This window comes from Cryptomeria japonica, chromosome 3 (assembly GCF_030272615.1).
Source record: "Cryptomeria japonica chromosome 3, Sugi_1.0, whole genome shotgun sequence".
NCBI lineage: Eukaryota > Viridiplantae > Streptophyta > Pinopsida > Cupressales > Cupressaceae > Cryptomeria > Cryptomeria japonica.
Window position 1 is genome coordinate 483,175,456 of NC_081407.1, and position 22,550 is coordinate 483,198,005.

Here is a 22,550-nt window from a genome sequence, read left to right on the forward strand (position 1 = left end):
ACAGTATATCAATTCTGAAACATATAATCAATGTATGATAATACAAGTATTATATAATCTGCAAATAGTAACTTGATTGATTGGATGTAATATATCTGCTGTCTCTGATATAACCTTGGAAATTATGCAATGGTAAGATGATCCAATCTGCAATATAGAGGGATCTCTGCTCTTCCAGATGTATCAATGCGAGACTGCTAAGAGCCTCCTTCTAATTCGATGATAGCAATGATGCTATGTTGCTATGTCTCATTGGTCTTTGAAAATATGCAAATACAGTGGTGCTGTTTCTGATTTCTCACTTTAAGTATGCAACATGATTTAATGCCAAAGGCAGATGCTCAATCGAGCAGATCCAATAATGGATACAGATAGAAATAAAAGACAAAATCCGATGATGCCTTGGAAATAAATGCCCATCCAGATTAATTATCTTATAGTATTGAATAGTTGCATCCCTTTGCTTGGGAATAAACACATCCTTCCCTTGATCGCATCTATCCATTGCTTATACAAATTGTGCTTTCCCTTCTAGCTAATTGCTGTCTAATAGTCAACCAATTAATCAATTGCTGATCGGATTTGTTTAATGAAGGACATATTCATTGTCCCGCTAATCCTTCTTCCATAGTGAGAACGATATGTTATTTCTGCATTACTGATATGATCAAATCAATATGAATTGTCTTTAGATATGATAAGTCTCCTTCCCACAATAATGATTGATGGTCAATTATGATGGTCTTCTATTTATATGATCGGGGTCATTACATATTGATAGTAATGGGTGAACGTTATAGTGGTGATACCGTTAAGGAATTGTCTTCATTTATGATTGATACATATAAGATTTCCTCTGGAATTGTTGCTATGGTATGTATGCTTCTGTGTGGCATCCGTATTATGATCCGTGAGTATTGTTACATCCATGCTACATACTTCGAAACCATCTTATGGGCATATCAGATTATGGATTTATTGTCATTGGTTCACTGTTATTGATGATAATGTCATGATCTGTATGTGTAAGATGGGTTATCAGCAAGGTTGTCATACTTGACATTATGCAGGCTCAATATTTGTATGCCTGTTATTGATGAAACCAAATACTCTTAGAGTCTTCATTCCTTGATCATGGGAATGGGTGGATAGCATGTCAATTAGTCACAGGAGATATTGGTCTTGTTTCTTTAATTCATATCTCTCTTTGTATTGCCTTTGAATGTTGTTATCATTTATAAAGATAATACAAGGAGCTTTCTCGGAACATATTTGTTTGTTTGGTTTTCTCACGGATTGGATGGGGACATCACACATGACCACTAGAAGAATGTAATGTCCCCTAATAGAACGCTACTTGTTTCTCAATATTTGCATAACATCATTTAACATCATTATGTCTTAAATTAGATTATTAAATATAGAAGTATATATAATGCAATAAATAACTAATTAAATTTAGGGTTCGCCCTCACTTCTCCCCTAACCCTACAGAGGATGGTGGAATTACTGTGCTAGGGCACTTGGAAACAGTCCATGAGTGGGCTCCCTCAAGGTTTCTTAGGAACATATGTTTATGCCCATCTCGGGACTCTCCCTCAAGGCTTTAGAAAGGTCCTTACCCATCTTGGGATCTACCCATCAAGTGACTGAATTACTCTGCCTTTCCCTACATAAACCAACCTATCCTCATGAAGGCATTAGCAAAAGATCAAGGACTAGGCTATCAGTATACTACCTTCTCATGTATTATGAATATATATGAAATTAAGTATGACTATCATACATATTGCAGTCTATATTAATATTACTATTAAATTCTGCATAAGAACATTATCAGGCTTCATATATTAAGCATACATGTTAAGCACATCCCCATGCATATCACCAAGAACAATGATGTTACTGCTTGTAACTTAATAACAGTTCTGATCTGATTTGATCAATGGTGATATCACTGGAGGCTTTTGATTCCTTTCCTTTACATCTCTCAATGTGAGGGAGAGGTCACACCTCATCATGAGACACACCCTTTCACCATTAGCGCCCTTTGAAAGAGTGCAACTCTTCATTATTTCTTCCCTTTGAAAGAAACACTGAAAGTAAATTGTAACAGCATCTTTGACTTTCCCATGATGATCCATAAAGAAGGGTGCACCATTTTGGAGGAATTGCATCATGGGAAAACAAAAATTCATGATTTTTGTAACTCCTCTTGGGAATCACATCCCTGTGTGACTAATAAGGTCACATAAGGGTTTCTTTGTGGTGGAATGTATCTCTTGGTTAAGGATTACAAATAGTTGTGTTCAAGAGTTAATCGATATGCCTTTTGGAGAGAAAATTTGAATGCATATTGTTTGTATTGCTGGAAATATTGTTTGAAGACTTAAAGAAGAGAAAGAAGGAAGTGTTTGGAAAGCTCCAATATTGATTGTATTGTTAGAGCATGTGTGTTGTTGTCATTGCAAATTTGCAAGAATAGGAGGAAGAGGGTACTCCATTTGGAAGACTATCAAATTTTTGAGAGATCAACGAATGGACAAGTCTTTGTTTATGAATAAGCATGTTTTTTTGTTTTCTAGATCTGTGTTATAGTGTGTCTCCTTGTCTGTGGCTCATCTTTGTGTTGGCTACAAGAAAAAAGTCACCATTCATTTGGCTCCCTATCCGTGACTACAACAGTAATGAAACCTAAAGTACAATACTATTTATGCCTGCCTTGCTATTTGACTAGTCAACTTGGTCAATAAAATTTCAAAAAAATTATTAATCAAACTTACAAGAGATACTCCAAGATTCCAAATCATCAATTCTGAAGTTGACAAAAATCTAAATCAACTTCCAAAGACACTCAATGTCTATTAAGATTGATCTTAAAAGGAATAACCCCGTTCAATCTGTCATTATTGTCATGACTTATCAGCATCTTATCCCCTATATTTTATGACTTTGGGGATGAAGATTTTCCAACACATGAAAGCATTTTTAACTCTAATTAATCGTCGACACCTAAAAGGATTGCATCCCTACTTAACCACCTCTTTTGGCAAATATTTGTTTTCATTTAATCCTATTTTATATTCTCTAATATATGCAATGTGATATCCCATATATTTTATGTGGATGTATGTAATTGGTATACAACATTGTCCTATCATATCAAACAGTGCTTAGGATTCTCATGTTAAAAAAGGAACAAATGAAGGAATGGGCAAAATATGAGAAACAATAGTTATAATTAAATGAGGAAATTATGAATTTATGAAAATGTCAAAATATTGAGTTAGAATGAAACGAGTTTAGTGATTATTGCTTACAGCTTTAAGAAATTCTCTTTCACGAGCATGTTTTGAATCACGAACTGTTGTTGCATAGGTTGACCTGTGTAGACACAATCATGTTGAAATATAGCATAAGAACCAATTAATTGCTCAATAGTTAATATAATAAAGATGTATCTTGACTCCTAAGAAAATATATAATTTATGTTAAATGACTAGAGGTTGTGATAGCATATTAAATCTAGTAAACTAAATTTATACTTTTTTAACATTCAATTGAAAATATCAATCTTATATTTCGTTCTAGATAATTTAATAATAATCTTATATATCTAGATAATCAATATAATGGAATAGGTAGAATTTAGAGCACATAGCATGTTAACATCCACAACTGTATTATGTGATGATTTAAGATTCAATTGCACAGTTTTTGTGTCAAACTAATTGACCCATCTTTCATGAGTAGGGGTTCACAAGAACCTATATCTTATGAACATGAATGGTCCATTTAGTACTCATTGCATCTATGTGATACTTACAACAATGAATTTTTAGGACTACCCAAAAGATCACCCATCCTAGTACTACTTCAACTCAAGTGCTTAATATTTTAGAGTTTCCTCCAAGATCAAACCTACTTAGCTTGCTACCCCATTTGCAAAACATTCAGCAAATATTGTACCTTATGACGCCATTCATTATAGAGCTCCTTGGCTTATACATTATCACATATAGTGTTTTTGCAATGCATCAAATTATGTGATGATATCAAGATTCAACTACATAGTTTTTGAGTCAAAATATTTTGAGTAGTGTTTCACATGAACCCATCTCTCACGGGCATAAATACTTAGCATTCACTACATCTATGTGATGCTCACAAGGGCGAACCATAGAGACTTCTTGCCTGGTCACCTATCCTAATATTGCTTTGACCCAATCACATTTAAACATGGAGTCTCCCCCAAGATCGAGCCCACTTAGCTTGTCACCCCATTTTCTGAAACTCCATCAAGATAAGCAGGCTTGATCTTGGGGGAAACTCCATGTTTAAGTGCACTTGAAGTAAAATAATACTAGGATGGATTACCTCCCAAGAAGACATGATGCTTCTTCCTTATGAGCATCACCTAGATGCAATGAGTGCTTCCAGCAAATGGACTGGTAACCTAAGTGCGCTTGCTCTTGGGGGAAACTCCATGTTTAAGTGCACTTAAGTCAAAGTAGTACTAAGATGGTAGACCTCCTGGTAAGTCATGATGCTTCACATCTATGAGAATCACCTAATGCAATGAGTGCTAAGTGGATCATTAAATCCCATGAGAGATTATTCTTGTTAACCACTATTTATGAAATACACAACAATGAGTTTGACTCGAAAAACTACACAATTGAATCCAAAAATTATCACACAATTTGACACAATGCGAAAAGACCACCTACTTGATAATTTACAATTGTGATCTTACAAATTATTTACAAAAGAAAAGGATGCAGCATGCACTCTTCTAAAATTCTTATATTTAAAATTTTGATTTTCACTCATAGGAGATATGGAATAAAGAAACTTGTCAATAAATAGTTTGTAAAATGTTAGTCTAAATGATGAAATTACTTACTCTGTTATAAGAAGATCAGGGCATAGACGATCTATTTGAGCAGCTCCTAGATGTCTATCAGGAGTCATATTATAATCGCCCGTGTACACAACACTGTTATCTCCAACTTTAACATAAAACATAGCAGCACCAAGAACCTACTTGCAAAACAACATATGAACCTTACTATGGCAGCTTACTCTATATCAAAAGTTCTCAACATATATATTGTCTGAATAAACACAATCCTATTATTTGCAATATCAACCAAGACATCAAAAAATAACTCATGATATGCTGTTCCCCTTAGGGATTTGAGGTATGAGTATTAAGGAGAATGCAATAAGATACCATTGAACTGATATTCATATTCACAAACAGAATTCGATATGTATGGAAGCATTAATCTGTACAAGTATGAAAGTAGAACTATATAGTGACTACCAATTCACTGTGAAGGTATTTGACAATATCATGCCATCTTATATTTGGATAACTTAGTACAAAGAATACATAAAGTACATCATGAGTTTATGTCTGCAGAAACATCACAAGAATTCCACAAGAAATCAGGAAATAGATATTACGAGAGCTACATAAGGTAAAAAGAAAAGTATAGATAGTTTGGAGTGCTATTCAAACCATGATGCAACAAAGCAATAACTTGGTACCATAAATGCACATACTTGTAACCTCTTGTAATCTTTAAATAAATTTTATGCTCTTCATCTACCACTCCTTTTCTTCTTTACATTTTCTTCTCTCCTGGTATATCAAACTCAAAGGAAAAAAATTTATTCTCGTGTGACAAATACAAAAACTATTTAGGATCTGCTTTAAAAAGAGAACTCTTTGTTATAGCATTAATCAAATGCAATCAATATCAAGCATCTAGACTCAAATGAAATCAATTCATGGTTGAAAATGAGTTACTCCTATATTCTCATGTTATTTTTTTTTATTCATCAATTGTCATATAAATATTTGCTAATATATCCAAAAACCCAATAAAAGACAGGTAGATTAATCATAAAATACTTTGTCAATTATCTAGTAAGGGGGGAAAAATAGCTCCCAAAAGGAGGGCATTATTAGATGACATGAAATCTATGTCCAACACTACATTTAACAGTACTAAAAAATAGAATTGAAAACAATTTACTCTAACATGGATATTAAGCATAGTTCCATGGAGTTACTTGATGGAGGGATAGTGTAAGGTCCCACCCCTGTTTGCTACTATTTTTTTGCACTTTATCCCATCAAGTTATTTTGTCAAACAGTTTGCGGATCCAAGATGAAGAATTATTTGCAATGTTGTCTTCTCTTTGAATATGATGTGGTTTGATGTTTTCAACTTTCAAAGAATAATGATATTGTATGAAAGAAAATTACTTCCTTTAACATTAGGAATTGGATACAAGTAATTTCTGAATACTTTTTTATTTTGAAACACAGAACTCAGAATGGCATCAAACATACTTTCTGACCTTTATTCATAACTGCAATAATTAAGACTTCTAACATGTATGTTTCTGAAAATGCATTCCTCTAATCACCAACCTATCATTTCATATAACAGAGAAGGAAATTAAGCTTTAAGTTGCAGTCCCAGACTGACCTTTATGGAATATTACACAACAGCAATAATAATCTTCAGAAAAACCATCCAATTCCTTACACAGGTTCAATGAGATATTGCTCTTCACTGTTGCCTCCTTTCAGATTGGGAATGCACAGAAGATGAGTCGACACATGCCACACCAAGACTCAAGGAATGAAGTTAAGCACAATGGTGCATTGTTAAATCTCAGTCCAGAATGCTCAGAAGTACCATGTTCCCTCCTTGAACCGCTCCATCACCAAACTGTTGTTTCAGCCTACAGGTGAGAGACACCATGGCACACAGCAAGATCTCACACACAGCAGAAAGAAAGATATCCTCCACAACCAGCAATAAAACACTGAATGCTGGCACAAACACAACATGCAGTTGATATGATGCATAAATGAGGGACACGACAAGTTTAGGAGGCTCCACACATAAGTGAAAGCTGCCACAATTAGTCGGAAATAAGAACCATGCTCAATACCTCAACCAAAGTCTTTGAATGTTCTTTCCTTTCAATTTGTCCTTATTTACTACATTTTAAAAGACCAAACAACTGCCCTTTACCAACGTGAGTCACCAGGAAGGAGCTGTGCTAAAGAAACTATATTAATCGCCCAAGGAATTCTTCATCACCCATTCCAAAACTGTTTGACCCTTTTCAACCTCACACCCAGATACAACTGTAATGTCTTATTTGGATGCTTCACCACTTTTGAGTTAACAAACATCGTATTTTTTCAAATAAACATTGATCAGTTGAAAGTAATATAATATCTAGCTGAGTAGCAGACAGCTGAAAAAAATAACTTCAACACAATTTCCGAAACCTGGGCATCCAATTTAGATCTTTAAATCAACTTCCAAAGACACTCAATGTCTATTATGGATTAAAATTGAGAGTACAGCCCATGAATTGTGAAATAAAGATTTTTGTCATTTAAGTTCATACCCCTAATTGCATTGCATTGCACAATGCATACTGTTTAAACAAGCTTTGGCAATGAAATATTCTTGGACTGGTGCAGGAGCATCGTCTCATGCAACTATGCCCAATTTTGGGTGTTTTGTCTTGTTTTGTAACGATTGATGTCAATAAGGTCATTTTGGACCATTACAAGTCATTTTGAATCATTTGTGAAGTTTTTGAGTCATTTGGATCAAAGTTGTAAAAGTTGTTCATTTGTTGTCAATGTTGTCAATGACTACTTTTCATTTTGTAATGACAACTTTTCAAAAAGTTGTTAAATGTCAGTTGAGGGTCGGTTGGAGGTTGTAACTAGTTTGTACAGGCATAAATAGGCCTCATTAACATGACCCACAGGTTGGAAGGAAATTTGTAAGACATTTTGTGAATGAAACTTCTCTTTTTCTGCACTTTTCCACCTTTTTTGCTGCTCTCTTGCATTGTACAGATCTGTATGGCCTGGTACGGTCCTGAGGTTGGTTAGGATTGATAGAGGGATGAATTAACTTTCATTTGAAGTTGATTTGGTGTAATTTCATTTAGTAGAAAGAAAATTATTGCAATTTTTCTAAAAACTGCCTGAAACCCTACCTAGGGTAAACAGTGACAAATAAAAATGATTTTCTCAGCCCTACACCGGTGAAAAATGCTACAAACTTGTGGAGGGGCATTTTTTTATATGTTGTATAATATGTCCAACTTGAAGGGCCTGAAGATGAAGTTTGCACGTGCTTTCATATGACAGTAAGTCTGATATATTGATGTATCACGCTGATTGAAGAATGTTTGAGAGCATTGGAATGTATGGAAGAATGATTTAGCATTGTCATGATGGGACAAGCATTGAGGATGGTGTAGATGGTGTCACAGGCCTGTTCCCTTGATTTGGTGGCCTTTGGAGTCTAAACAAACACCCATTTGTATGACTGTCCTATTAGGACTGCATAAGGCGTTGTACCCTCAGACTGAGACCAGTCAAGTGTGAATTGTTTTTGTTATGTATAAGCCTTAAAACCACCTTGGAAGCACTCTTAACATAAGGTGTAAGGACCCCAAACCAGTGGTTGGGTGTTGGAAGCATTTGTTCCTAATTGGCCTAATACTTCAACCTCGTCATTCCTAATTGCCACAAACCAATAGATACAAGTCTAGGATTGGTGGGTGATTGAAAAACTTCAGATAGTCAATGTTCATTGCCTTTATACCACATTATAGGAACTATTCATAGTATGGGGAGAATCAAGGACAATAGGGTCCAAATGCCTTAGAGTGTGTTCCAAACAAGGGCCTAGAAGGAAGCCTCAAAGTGTCAAACTCGTGTTGAAATTGAAGTAGCTCCTGTCATTTGTTTTGTCTACCATATAAGTCCTTCCTCTGCATCAGACTATATTATTTGGTGTCAATATATTTTGTCAAAAACACCTCAAAATGCAAACTGATAATACAACAAGCATTGAAAGGAAAGGAACTCTCTACAATACTGCAAGATATCATAAAAAGGTTTTAATATATTATAACAAGGGCTCAAAATGGCAAATTTTGAATGGCAGTCTTGCCCATGTCTGGAAACTCTCAGCTCAAAAATCAAACGAACTATTAGCCTTAGCCATTATATAATTTGATAAGAAAAAGGAAAACTTTTAATCCCCTGACATTAGAGGTCTGTCCATAACTTGTGGGAGGGGACTATATTATCATTACAAATGAAGTTATTTTCACTATCACCCCTAAACCTAGATGGACTCCACCTAAAGGCTAGTCAAATTTACTATTGGCAAGACTTAAATGATGTAATAGTCATGTTATAACCTGAGAAAACCTACGATGCTCAAATGTGTCATTCGTGATAATACTTGGAACCATAATTTAAATTCTTGGAGTCGGCTTGGACTCAACAGACCCAAAAAAATTCAACTTGTTAATTTAAAAAATACATTTTAAAAAATATATATAAATTATATGCCAAATAAAATTAAAAAATGTATCAAAATGAATCTAGTGGAGGATTTTGGGATAGCACTCCTAGTGGGGTATAAGGGCAACATTCCCAATCATGTTTGAAGGTAGTGCCCTTGGCGCAGTAGAAGGCAAGGTCTAGGGAAGGGACCCTTGCCACAAAACCCAAATGAAGGCTTTCAAGATCACACAGATCTTCATGGCACATGTCACATCCATGATTTTCAAAAGGCCAAAAACCATTTTTTTGAGTCAAAATTTCAAATTTTCCATGTCTTTCCACATCCCAAGTGTGTTTCACATTTTCTATGGTTAGCAATTTTTTGACTTGTCGAGTTTCAAGTACTTATTGTTGTTCAACACTATGACCTGCCCATCAAGCATACAAAATGACCTCTTGAGACTACAAGTTAACATCAAGAGTACTCACGTACGCAACAAATCTATGAGTACTCCCCAAGTATGTATAGTATGTTTGGAACTACAAACAAATAAAAAATATATAGTTTCTTTAACTCAAAGGAGGCATTAAACTAGCCAAAGACACAAATACCTCCAAGCTCCTAATAGAAGGTGACTTGCACTATATATCAACATGAAGTCAATTACTCAAAAGCTTTGAAAGCATCATGATCCAACATTAGGGAACATCCAGAAACATAAACAGAAAATAGCTTGGCAAATGAGGAAGCAAAGATGTTGATAACTAGAAAAATAGCATCATCCAGAATTCACAAAAAAAAACTAATGAAAAAAAAATCAAGTTGCACCAAGGTATTTGTTGTTGTACTAGAACCTAGCTGATATGCAGTTGTGCAATTGTATTTTGCTAATCAGAACTTGAAACAGCAATTAGTTCGCTTTCATCAACCCCCATGGAAATCTCTTAAGACTTAGAGAACCGAGATTCTTCATCAAATTTCACATCTCAAATCACTAGTGTTTTTTGTTGTAAAGAAACATAAAACTTGTAAGCCTTCAATTACATAGTGTATTTCACAAAGGTGCCCTTCAAGCTGGAGGGTTCCAACATAGTCCCTTCCTCCAATGGCACATGAATGTAAATAGTACTCCATTCGTTTCTTACCCCTCCCAAGTCTTTTCTAGCCACCTTTCTAGATGAAATTATCTTCCCAATGAGGGCTTGGTTATGACTATCTTCCATTCTAACTAAAATAGATTCAAATCTAGTTTCTTCTTGGATGAAATCATTCCAAAGATTCTCAGAAGTGGGAAGCGTCTCATGAGAATGAAGACACTAAACAAATGGATCCCAATATGGAGAGAACCCGTTGAAGACTATGGGCACCGACTGTTCATTGTCCACCTTTCTCCCAATTATAGAAAGCTGATCACAAAGTTTTGTGATCTTCATTAGCTAGGTGGTTATCGTGTTTGTGTCGCTCATACATGTGGCACTTAGCTTGTTCTTTAGCAGCATTTTGCAAGAAATGTTTACACTTTGATACAAACTAATCAAGGTATCATACATCTCCTTTGTTGTTCTCTTCTCTACCATGTGAGTAACCAAATAATCTAAGATGTTTCGTTTTGCCTTGGCAACAAGTTCAACCAACTAAATAGGATTAGTAGGAGATACAACCTCAGTGTCCATGTAGACCCAGAGATAAACTTCTTCAAGTAGCATCCACAATATGCTCTTCTAAGGTGTAAAGTTGGAAGCACCCTCTATGCAATCACACTCTTTGAAACCAAGACTAGTCATGTTTGCAGCTGCTGTAACACAGTAAAACTAAAAAATCAGCCAAAAATAAATGAGATAAGTAACCTATCACAAGTGAATATCAACACTCCAATTACTAGAGCAAATAAGGCATCACAACTTACAACCTCTCATAGGTCCAAATTATTTCAATCACTTAAGGGCACTGAAATCTTCCAGGTTGGTGAATGGAATTCGCTGCTACTTATGAGAGGGAGTTACCACTTTGTTGAAATTACAAACACCTAAGACCAGTTCTTTATTATGATTCAACTGAAATCAAAATTATACATCAATTACTGTTTTTTATTCACCAAAAAATATGCATACATCAATTTGAATGCCCAAGGTCTCTTAAATAGACTTCTGAGCTTTAACACACTTCCGATCAACTTTAGCGAATAAATAGAATAAAGAAAGCACTTAATGCTGGAATCAGTATTCTCTTTTCATAAATTTAGAATCCTTCCAGATATATGCAAATAGAAACCTCCAGTGCCAAGCTTATCGTAGAAGAATAAAGCAAAAAATAAAAACAAACAAGACAAAGCAAAAACAACTTTAAATCTTTTCTTGACTTTTGCAGCCAGCTGTAGGAGAACAACAGCCAAGCAACCCTGGAAACAACTGTCAAAAGATCACATTTAGAAGCTTCTCATGTAACTATCAAAATACTAGTTCCTGAGGCAATTGAAGAAAACATTGAACTTCAACATGTGAGCAAGAGGCAAGCCACCCAACCCTAAAGCAGCAGCAGTAAGGAGGCTCAAAATACAGACTGGAGGGCGCCTGTGTTCAAGCCAAGGTCTAGGCAGTCAGTACGAACAGTTGGGGCCATGATCAAAACATGCAAGATAAAATTACTCCACTGATCCCAAGCAGAAAAGTCCTCTCCAAGGATAGCATTAAGGGGTGCCAAAACTGTTTACTACGGGTGGATTTCATGCATAATACAGCAATCTCTGTATTATGTATTGACAGTGCAAATTATCCAAACAAATGAAGAACTACGTATGTGGTACAGTTAGTTGAATGTACACATTTCAGAGCTAATACAGCTCAGGTAGGTATCCCTTTTCATTGTTTTATTGGATGATTTTAAATGGTTTTGATGTAGATGAAAAAGACTATGCGCTCAATATACCAATTTGCCTCTTCTTGGTAAAATGACCATCCACAGTTTGATAGGATAGATTGATGTATGGTGTATTTTCCACATTTGATTCTAATATTAATGCTATTATGCACTTAATAAAGTATAATAAAGTTACTATTTCTAGATTGAAAAATGGTTTGTATGATTTGCACACAGCGAACCTAGCTATTCCATAATAATGATATGCATTAAAACCTTTTCAGATAAAAGTCAATCCAATTATGAGATTGTAGAACGTTAAAGAAAACATACATGTCCTGCATAGTAAGCTCTAATCTGGAGATCTGCATCAACTTGCACCGTTTGTTTCAAATCCACAGCTGTAACTGCAAGCAGAAGACAAGATGCATGATTTGTGCTAGGGCAACTGCAAAAGAAGAAGCCTTTTTTCTCATAGAAGATAAAATATATATATAAAAGTAAAAAGAACTGGATAGCATCAAAGATTTCATCTAGAAAAGAAATGCAATATTGAGGACAACTAAATTCCAACGTTGATCTGTAATCAACAGGGAAATTCAATAGCACAATAATCAACAATAGTGAAGTAATTTCCTTTTGTTCCATAAGTTTAATTCTAATTGAAAAACAAAAGCAAAGTTTCAAAAAGATGCTAAACTTCCATCATGCAAGAACTAATCAGTCCTCGCCACACCATACATATGTAACCCTTCAAAAAATATAATGCTTCAACTTCCATCATGTAGCTCTACAGATTTCACGTTGTTTTTGTATACCTTGGAATGCCATTAAAATGCTTCTAATCACTACAAAGTGTCTATCATAACTGACAAAAGATTGTCATTTTCCACCTATTGGCCAAAGAATGGCTCCTTAATGGCTTAACATATCCACATTCTAGTGACCAGAATTGATCCTACATGGCTTTCCCAAGCTTGCATAGTACCACAGGGCACTGTGGTGGCATGCTCCAAGATTGTTTGTCATTTTCCACCTATTGGCGAAAGAATGGCTCCTTAACATATCCACATTCTAGTGACTAGAATTGATCGTACATGGCTTTCCCAAGCTTGCATAGTAACACTGGGCACTATGATGACACGCTCCACTCTAGCAGTTCCATGAGGGTTCACTCTATCTTTTACTTAGACAAGAGTTTGCTTCAGCTTGTGTGCCTCATGCAGCATTAATGACATAACCAATGGCTTTCACAATAATGTTGTAGATTGCCCAAGCTCCCAAACACAGCCAAAATTGCATAGAAAACTCATGATGCACACTTCAAGTCAAAACACAAAAACTAGTGCACGGTGTGGTCAAACCAAAACAAATCAAAATGAAAGGGAGCACTTTTCAGATACTGCAAGATTGCTCCACACCTAGGATGCTCCTACATCAAATAAAGAAGAACTATGCTTGTAACAAGACTAATAAAGCAATAATATATTTCCATAAGTGCTCGAGTCGTAGTAAAGTCATATAACTGGAACAAGCAAGGAAGGAATTCCCAATTACATGAAAGAGAAAGGAGCACAAGAATTCACCTTATAGAAGCCCAGCATGGGAATATTTCCAACAAGAATGAAGCTAAAGCTAAACTTCCTTATCTCAAATATCAATATGCATCTTTACAAACTTTCAAATTCCCTAGGGGGCAATAGGATACCAACAATATCCATACACTTGTAAATGCAGTGGAGTGCTTGAATACAAACATTCTAGACTTCTGTCCTCAAGCAACACAGTTGGGCAGTTCATTACTAGTTCAAGAACTCATTCCAATATTCTTGACTATGGGAACATCCTTCCCACTTCACCAAAAGCTAACCCAATAGATCCAAAGAATGGATGGTTAGATAGATGAATTTGTAATGTCCCCAAATCAGGATCTTGCACAATATGCAATTTTTATAATATTTTGATATATACCAGTTGAAAATCAGAATATCAACTAAAACCTATAATATGTAATTTTATATTTTTAAAATTCAAATAGCATAATACGTAAATTTAATATAAATTCATTACAGCATTAAATGCAGGTAAAACAATCCAAATATCAAATATGGCAGTTCTGAATGAATTTATGCAGTAAAAAAAAATTTACCAATGTCAAATAACACAAGCAATAATAATTGAAAACTGAATACGGAATACTATTTAACATCATTAGCAGGCCCATATATAATTCTGAATGTTCTAAATTATCAGCAGATTCCTTTAGCAAATATTATATATCATTGAAGCCTTAAATATTGACTTCACACTTTAATTGGCTGCGGCAGTTTGCTGAAGCCTTAAGCGATCCCTTATAATGTATGGGTTTCAACAACAGGGCGGTGGCTGATCTTCCTTAGAGGCTGCGATCTAATTTATGAGGCTGGGCTTCTAATTAATATTAGTTTCAAAAGATAGCGACAATAATAAATTTGCCAAATATCTTCTAATGATGTAATAATAATTTTAAAAATAAATAATAATAAAATGGCAACATTATATCCAGTCAAAACTAAATTCTTGTACAGATAACTAGTATAATAATAAATATTGAAACCATAGAAATGATATTGAAAAACCAGAAAATCAATTTCTTGTACAAAATATCTTCTATTAAAATAATAATAATTTAACAAGTAAATAATAATAATAAAAATGATAATATTATATCCAGTCAAAATGAAATTTTTGAAAAGATAACTAATTTAATAATAAATATAGAAACCATTGGAATAATATTGAAAAACCATAGAATTGAATTTTTTTATCAATAGGGCTGGGTGCCTAGCTCGATTGATGAGAGCTTCTTGTGGTAGGCACGAGGTCACGAGGTCCAATCTCCCCCCATGCCACGTAGTACCAAGGGGCATGTCTTACCAGTGTCACTAGTCACATTAATAAGTTTACCCGGCGCACTACAATTTATAGGTGGGGCTACCCGATTCCTGCAGTCTAAAAAAAATGTATCAATAACTAGTATGATAATAAATATTGAAAATTTGAAACCATAGGAACAATACTGGAAAACCAGCAATATATGAGTGAATTAAAATTCTTAACAATGTTGCTGATCTAGAATTTGCTTGCAAATCTAAATCGTTCTCCAACTGAAGCATGATCTCGATCATTACATAGAATTGTGCAAATGAAGATGAGGGTTTTTGTACTCAAATCCAGAGAGATTCCAAAAGGGGTTTTGTCCTCCAAAAATTGCCAGCCAAGAGTTTCCATTCTTGAATAAAAATTTGAAATAAAATGATTTTAAAGGATAATGAATGATTTGATGTGAGCTTCAGGCTTGCTATTTATTTTATTTTTATTTTTATTTATTATTTTCCTCCTAGTATTTAAAACCTCTTTCAAATTGCATCCAAAGGTCCCCTTTTGAAATACATTTTGAATAAATTGTCAAAGCGCTTTTTAAATATTACTTAGGACCTGTAATAATATTTAAATTACTATTTTCAAAATAAAATGATTGTGCCCAACTTAACTAATTTTTTTAATTCTGAAAAGAGGACGTGACACAATTCAATGGTCTTCCAAAAGACAAATGAGTGTATTAACAAAAGGGGGTGAGAAAAGGGGTTGAATGGAAGATAGGAAGGTATCCCATTCTAACAGATGAGAGAAAAACCAATTAAACTCCCCTTTGGCAATTCGGATTCTTCTAATTTGTCTAAACATAGAGTGTTTCAGTCATAGTCAAACTTGTCCTGACAAGTTTGGTCTATAATGACAGATTCACCTGCAGTCAAACAGCTTTGACCACTGTTGAACCTATCATTATGGGCAAAATCTCCCAATGGTGTGTCTAGAGGTTGTCCAAATCACCTCTATAGCTGTCACAATCAGCACCCTGATTTAGTAGATTAGAGACCTGCCAAAAGGTGCCTAATCTCCTAAATGATTATCTAAGAGAAATATATCGAATAGGGATGTGACTGGACTAATGTTATGGAAATTGAAACCATGACAATCTGATTAATGACATTATTTCTTTTTAATAAATTGTCAATTATTCTTTTGAGGGTGGAATTTTGTTTATGTTATTCTGACGTGATATCGCCATGGGAAAGGACTGTGTTGAAAATTTCATTCCAAAAGGTGATCTTGATCACAAACAATTGAAAATGCCAAGCAGGATAGAAAGAGGGTGCCCAGTTCAATCTGACAAGAAGTTGGCTCTAGTATTAGACAGGACATACAAAAGTAAAAAGGTTGCAGACATGTCCTAATGAGTCAAGGACAACAGGAGCTCCAAGGCAAGCAAACCCAGACAATAAAGGTTTGGATTATAGAGATATCTCACTTGATAAAAGGGAAATGTCAGTGAAAGAAACCAACACAGGGAAACAACTATTCCAAGGGAATCCAGATAGAATCAGTTGCCGGTGGCAGTTATTATGGTCCATTTGGTAACCTTAGAGAAACTAATGAATAGGCCAAACATGACTCAGAAAAGCAATTAGAAGAGAGCAATTTAGAAAGCAGAGGCTGACACGGGGCATACATTTTGTCATAGAAATCTAGGTAGGTCGTGGTGATAGTGGAAATAGATGGAAATTTGAATGGGACCCAAGAGATATTCAAAAAGTATTCCATAATAGGCACCCAAACAGGAGAAAATGGGTCATGAAAATTATTGCTTAAATTGGCACTAATCACCTAGACATTAACACTGATTGCCCTTAAAGATTAAGCGAGAAATGCAGGGAACTTAACTACAGAAGGGTATCTTCTAGTCAGGATACAGTATTTTCATTTCAAAACATGGTGAGAGACAGATTTTTCCAAGCTTAAGAAGGATAAGTCCTTAGCTGCATAGAGCATATGGAATGGTTAGCAATCTAGTATTAAGTATTGTTGCTGGAAATTGTTTTGAAACAGAAACCTCAAATTTCAGTATCACCTTAAAGGTTTCATCAACTAAACTAGATGTTGAATCTTTTAAAATAAATATAAAAAACTGGAAAACTGCCAATTGACAAATAGAAGAAAGACGGTGGAAGGACTGAGAATGTTTATGGTGAATTCAATTCTGAAGTGAGGGTAAGTTTGTTGGAGATTGTTGATAGTATGAGCTTGTATAGTTGTCATTGATGTCGAACCTTGGTTATCTAGATGGATTTTGGTCCAGATATGCTTTTGGTGTTGGTTGTGTCATCCTATATTCGGGGTGGTCCAGAATGCTTTTGGTGCCCTGCAAATATGTTGCTAAATATATTGTCACGGCATCTTGCTGTACTCAAGTTTTGTGGATGAAGCAGACTCTTAAGGATATCAAAGTAGTGTAAGATGAAGTTATTCCTATTATGTGTGATAATACGAGTCCTATAAACATTTCAAAGAATCTGGTTATGCATTCAAGAACTAAACATATTTCAATCCATTATCATTTCTTGAGAGATACGATTGCAAACAAAGAAGTCAGATTGGAATAAATTTCTACATCAAAGCAAATAGCAGACATTTTTACTAAGGCTTTGGTGAAGGATACTTTTGAGAATCCCAGGCAAAAATCAGGGGTTATTGCCCCTCCCTTTTCTAACTAGATGCATTTTCAATTGTATATCTTTCCAAGGGGAGACTTAGTGCTTATCCTTGTCTCCTGGATTGATGTTGTTGCTGCTCTCAAGGGGAGCAGTGGTGTGAGTTGGTCAATATGATTTGCAGCACCCTTTGTCATTGTCGTCAAAGGGGAAGAAAGAGTTGTTGTGAGATTATTGGAAGAGAGAGTTGTTGTGAGATTATTAGGATCATATTAGTGTTGCTATTTATTTGTGTTGCCATCAATGACAAAGGGGGAAATTGTTGGAGATTGTTGATAGTATAAGCTTGTATGGTTGTCATTGATGTCAAACCTTGGTTATCTGGATGGATGTTGGTCTGGATATGCTTTTGGTGTTGGTTGTGTCATCCTATATTCAAGGTGGTCTGGAATGCCTTTGGTGCCCTCCGGATATGTTGTTGATTGTATTGCAGTTTAGTGGATCATATTCTTTGGGTCCGGATATGTGTTGGAAGATGTGTTGAGATGTTTATTTGGGTCTTGTTGTAAGGTACTCACACATCACCCCATTGCAAATGGGGACACCCACTTTTTTTCTGCTTTCTAGGTTGTGTTAGAGTCCTTAGCTATTAGCCTTTGCATTAGAGGGGTATAGGTGGTCAAAAAGCTAGGAGTTGGATGGATAGCCTTGTGTAAGGTGTAAAATGAGTGAGTCAGAACCTTCACTTCATGTGCATAACCTCAAGAGCATACTTCATCACTATCACTTTTGGAGTGAATTTCCCTTTTAAGCCCTCATGAGGTAAATTTGACATGTTTTTTTGTAGATAAAGACTTGAGAAACCTAAGGATTGAGCTGATCAAACAATGAAGTGACTAGAGGAAAGTTTGTTTTAGTTTGAAATTCACTTCATCTTTAAACCTAGGGGAAGCGCCTTCATGTCTTAAAGTAGTGGAGCGAAATTTTTACTTCATGAACTCAAGTATATCAGCGAACTTCATGTTTGGAGGTACATGAGCGAATTTTCCCTAAGAACCTTGTTGAGAGTATGTGTGAGTGTAAGCATTGAATCAATGAAGCAACAAAAGGATTGAAGTGGAGTTCATTTGAAATTCACTTCATCTCCAAGTCCTCATGAACTTCATGTTGAACTTCAGGAATCAAAGGACATGAGAGAACTTCAAGAATCCAAGCACATGAGCGAACTTCAAGTTTTGGCATACATGAGCGAACTTCATATTGAACTTCATGAACTCAACAAGATGAGCGAACTTCATGATGGAAGGGAGATGAGCGAATTTCATATTCAAGCACCTAAGAGCGAAATTCATGATGGAAGAGCGAAGGAGATTTGAAAGCATTCAATTTGAAATGAACTTCACAAATTGGAGTACATGAGAGAACTTCATGTTCTCAAGAGGATGAGCGAACTTCAAGAATTGAGCCACATGAGCAAATGTCACAAACTCAATGACATGAGCGAATTTCAAGGATAAGCATACATGAGCGAATTTCAAGGATAAGCCAAAATGAGCGAACTTCAGGAATCAAGACATATGAGCGAACTTCATGATTTGGCATACATGAGCGAATTTCATGTTGAACTTCAAGATTCAAGGGAGAAGAGCGAATTTGGATGCCAAACAGCCAATAGATCATTTCCTTGTGCTAATTTGATGTCTTAACAAAGAACAACTTTAAATTTGAATGATGAAAGGTAAGTTAGAGGGCTACCTCAAGATTCATGATACATGAGCGAACTTCATAACTGGAGGTACATGAGTGAACTTCATGAACACAAGAGGATGAGCGAACTTCATGATTTGAAGGAGAGTGAAATTTATGTTGGAAGTAGAGGAGTGAAGGAGAATTTGAGAGCATTTACCTTGAGCGAACTTCATCTTCAAACACCTAAAGCGAACTTGAAAAATCAGCCCACATGAGCGAACTTCACAAATTGGACAACATGAGCGAACTTCAACAATCAGCCCAGATGAGCGAACTTCACAAATCAGCATAGATGAGTGAACTTCACAATTTGAAGTATATGAGCGAATTTCATAAATTGAGCTTCAAGAATGAATTTCAAGTGAGTGAACTCTACTCCATGTATTCCAAATTGAAGGTGAATTTGTAAGATTGATTGCAAGACTACTACCTTCAGCAGATTGGATGTTTGGAAAGAGGCATTTTGAGTTAAGAAGATGAAGGTAGAAGTTCAAAAATCTCTTCATGAGCAGCAAGGTGAGAGTGAACTCCATTTACATTAAGATGAGAGCAAAAGTTCATGTGCACCAAGGTGAGAGCGAACTTCAAGTGCCCCTCCCTTAGAACACCATCAACTTCAAGTGCTCCTTCATGAAGGCAAATTCTCTCTAAATCCTCTTATTAAACCTGCAAAACACATAAAATCAAGGGATATATCAAGTTAGAAGAACTATCAAGGTTATATATTATGTATTTGATATCATGTTTGTTTTGTTTTGCAGATGAGAGAGGATGGTGAATGCAAAGCAAAAGGAGAAAGATTGTAAGATCTACATCACCATGCAAAGAAAAAAACTTCATTTACAAGCATAGAATGCCCAAGAGGAATATCAATTCTCACAGCACCAGGGAGTCACAGAGAAAAAATTCTAAAGAAGAAAAGCAGTTGTGCCATCAAGAATTCGTTCCAAAGCAAGATCAATACTTCAAAACTAAGAAGAAGATAAGATCTACACCTCGTACCTCCATGATTGAAGCCCTCAAGAGGATTGTTTCAGAAGAGTTAATCAAAGTTAGAATATCATCATCATCATCGCTGAAACTGGATAATGTTGAGTATTCCTTCATGATGGTCTATCCAGCCTGCAAATGCAAGTTAAAGGTGGAATCCTAGTCGTCATCCCAGTCACTACTCACCAATCAGAGGAGTTCCACATTAGCGCATCTGGATTCAATGTACCTGACTCACCCGTGATGGCACAAATTTCGAGGCACCTACCCTTATTATCTATTGGTCATGACAAAGTGTGTAATTATTTCATTAGCCAGAACTAAGTTTGTCGTAACAAACCCTAATTAGGGTTTTCATTGTAAAATTTCGGCCATTGATCTCAAATTGATCTATACCATTGAATTGTATTGAGAGCATGTAATGTCCCCATCCTAGTCAACGACATTTGTTTGAAGAGTTAGCCTATTTTTGGACCCTTGTAGGCTAACAGGGTATGGATAAGGGGGTCAATAATGCAGTATCTTGAGGAGTGGTCTATCTATTTGTTCTAGTTCAGTGTTGAGTTCAGTTATGGTCTTCGTTTCATCAGTTTCTGACATTATATGAGGATTTCCTAATTTTTAGGGAAAAACTACTAAAAATAGACATGGTCCTATTTTCATTGGCGTGGCGAACTATGGCCCCAGCTTTTGACAAATTCAGTTTCTGAGCAATCATGAGGGAGATATGAATTTTTAAGTGGTTCCACAGGCAATTAATATTTTAATGAAATATTAATATAAAACCACAAAGTGCATCACTTAAATTTATTTAAGTGAAAAATTAATATTTCCTAAGTTAGGCATTGCTTTTAGGGTTAAGTTGGGAACCCTAAAAGCAAGTTATAATTTTTAAAACCCTAATTGCCAAAAATCGTACTTTTTGGGTATTTAGGCAGCCAAGATGGAAATTAAACATCATTCATTGATATTGAGCATTTGACATTTCTTTTGAGCACTTGGCTAGGGCGGCTAGGGTTTGGACCTGTTTTGGAGAGCGTGCATTCTTCAGAATTCAATAGCTTTGAGATTGTGAAAGATCAATCGAATTGTTGCAGCTTGGCTTCATTCAGAAGTCAAATTGAATTAAATTGGGGCAGATTTGGCTTCTTACAAGGCAGATTTGTTGTAGGTTTCCTATTTACTATTTTGTTGTTAATTCTTATTTGGTTTGGAGGCTTCTTTTCCCAAACACACAGCTTGCTCATTTATTGGCGCCATCTTCCACTGTTTGCGTGTCTTAGTATTAAATAAGAGCAGATGTGAATTGTTTCAGAATAAAAAACAGAACTTTGTAAGTTGCTGATTGAATTCTTTTAATTCAATAAATTGGCTAAGGACCTACGGGTATGCTTCTAAATTCTCCAGTTTATTGTTTCAGTTGATTAATTTCATGTATTATTTCAATATGTGTTGCAAATTAAAGAAACCCCCTTCTGCAACTTCTGTCTATTTATGAAAGACCATCTTAATAATCAAAATTACAAGAAAATCTACAAATTACAGCAGGTTAAAGAGTTGAACCAGCAAGGGTTCATCTCACTGGTATCAAAGCTTTGATCCTGCCTTCCTCGAGGGTTAGAATGTTTTATGCATCAACAACAGACTGGGCCTCACAGGTATTACACATGCAGGAGACCTAATTTACAGGGTGATCCTGATCAAATTGAAGAAATACCCTTGGAAATTATGGGGGACAGGAATGATGGTGAGCCACGCAGAAAGGCTGTTAACAATGAGGACCAAGATGTCGGAGTTATTATGAGGGGTTTAGTAACAGGGCAGCGACAGGTGGCAAACGTGTTGCAGTAGTTGACTACAGCCATACAACGGATCATTGTGCCAAGGAGGCATAATCAAAACTAGGAGGAAAATGGTAGTGTTGTTGGTCGCCCAAGGGCAAGAGTGACTCCCACACACACCTATGATAGGCCTACATGCCCAACCTTTGTTAGAAATGAACCTGAAGAAGAGGACGTGGCTAAGGAGGAAGATGAGGTGGCCTTTACGGTTAACATAACCACAC

General features: G+C 35.6%; 1 protein-coding gene across 4 annotated transcripts in view; it reads right to left on the bottom strand.

Annotated features, from left to right (window-relative positions):
* LOC131045184 (cleavage and polyadenylation specificity factor subunit 3-II) overlaps positions 1 to 22,550 on the bottom strand; it is a 135,807-nt gene that overhangs the window by 90,204 nt on the left and 23,053 nt on the right. For all 4 annotated transcript variants that reach the window (XM_057978721.2, XM_057978735.2, XM_057978729.2 and 1 more), the window contains 3 exons: positions 12,549 to 12,622; positions 4,907 to 5,043; positions 3,321 to 3,384 (listed from right to left, as the gene is read on the bottom strand). In XM_057978721.2, coding sequence (XP_057834704.1) covers positions 3,321 to 3,384; positions 4,907 to 5,043; positions 12,549 to 12,622 — 275 coding nt within the window. The remainder of the gene's footprint in view (positions 1 to 3,320; positions 3,385 to 4,906; positions 5,044 to 12,548; positions 12,623 to 22,550) is intronic.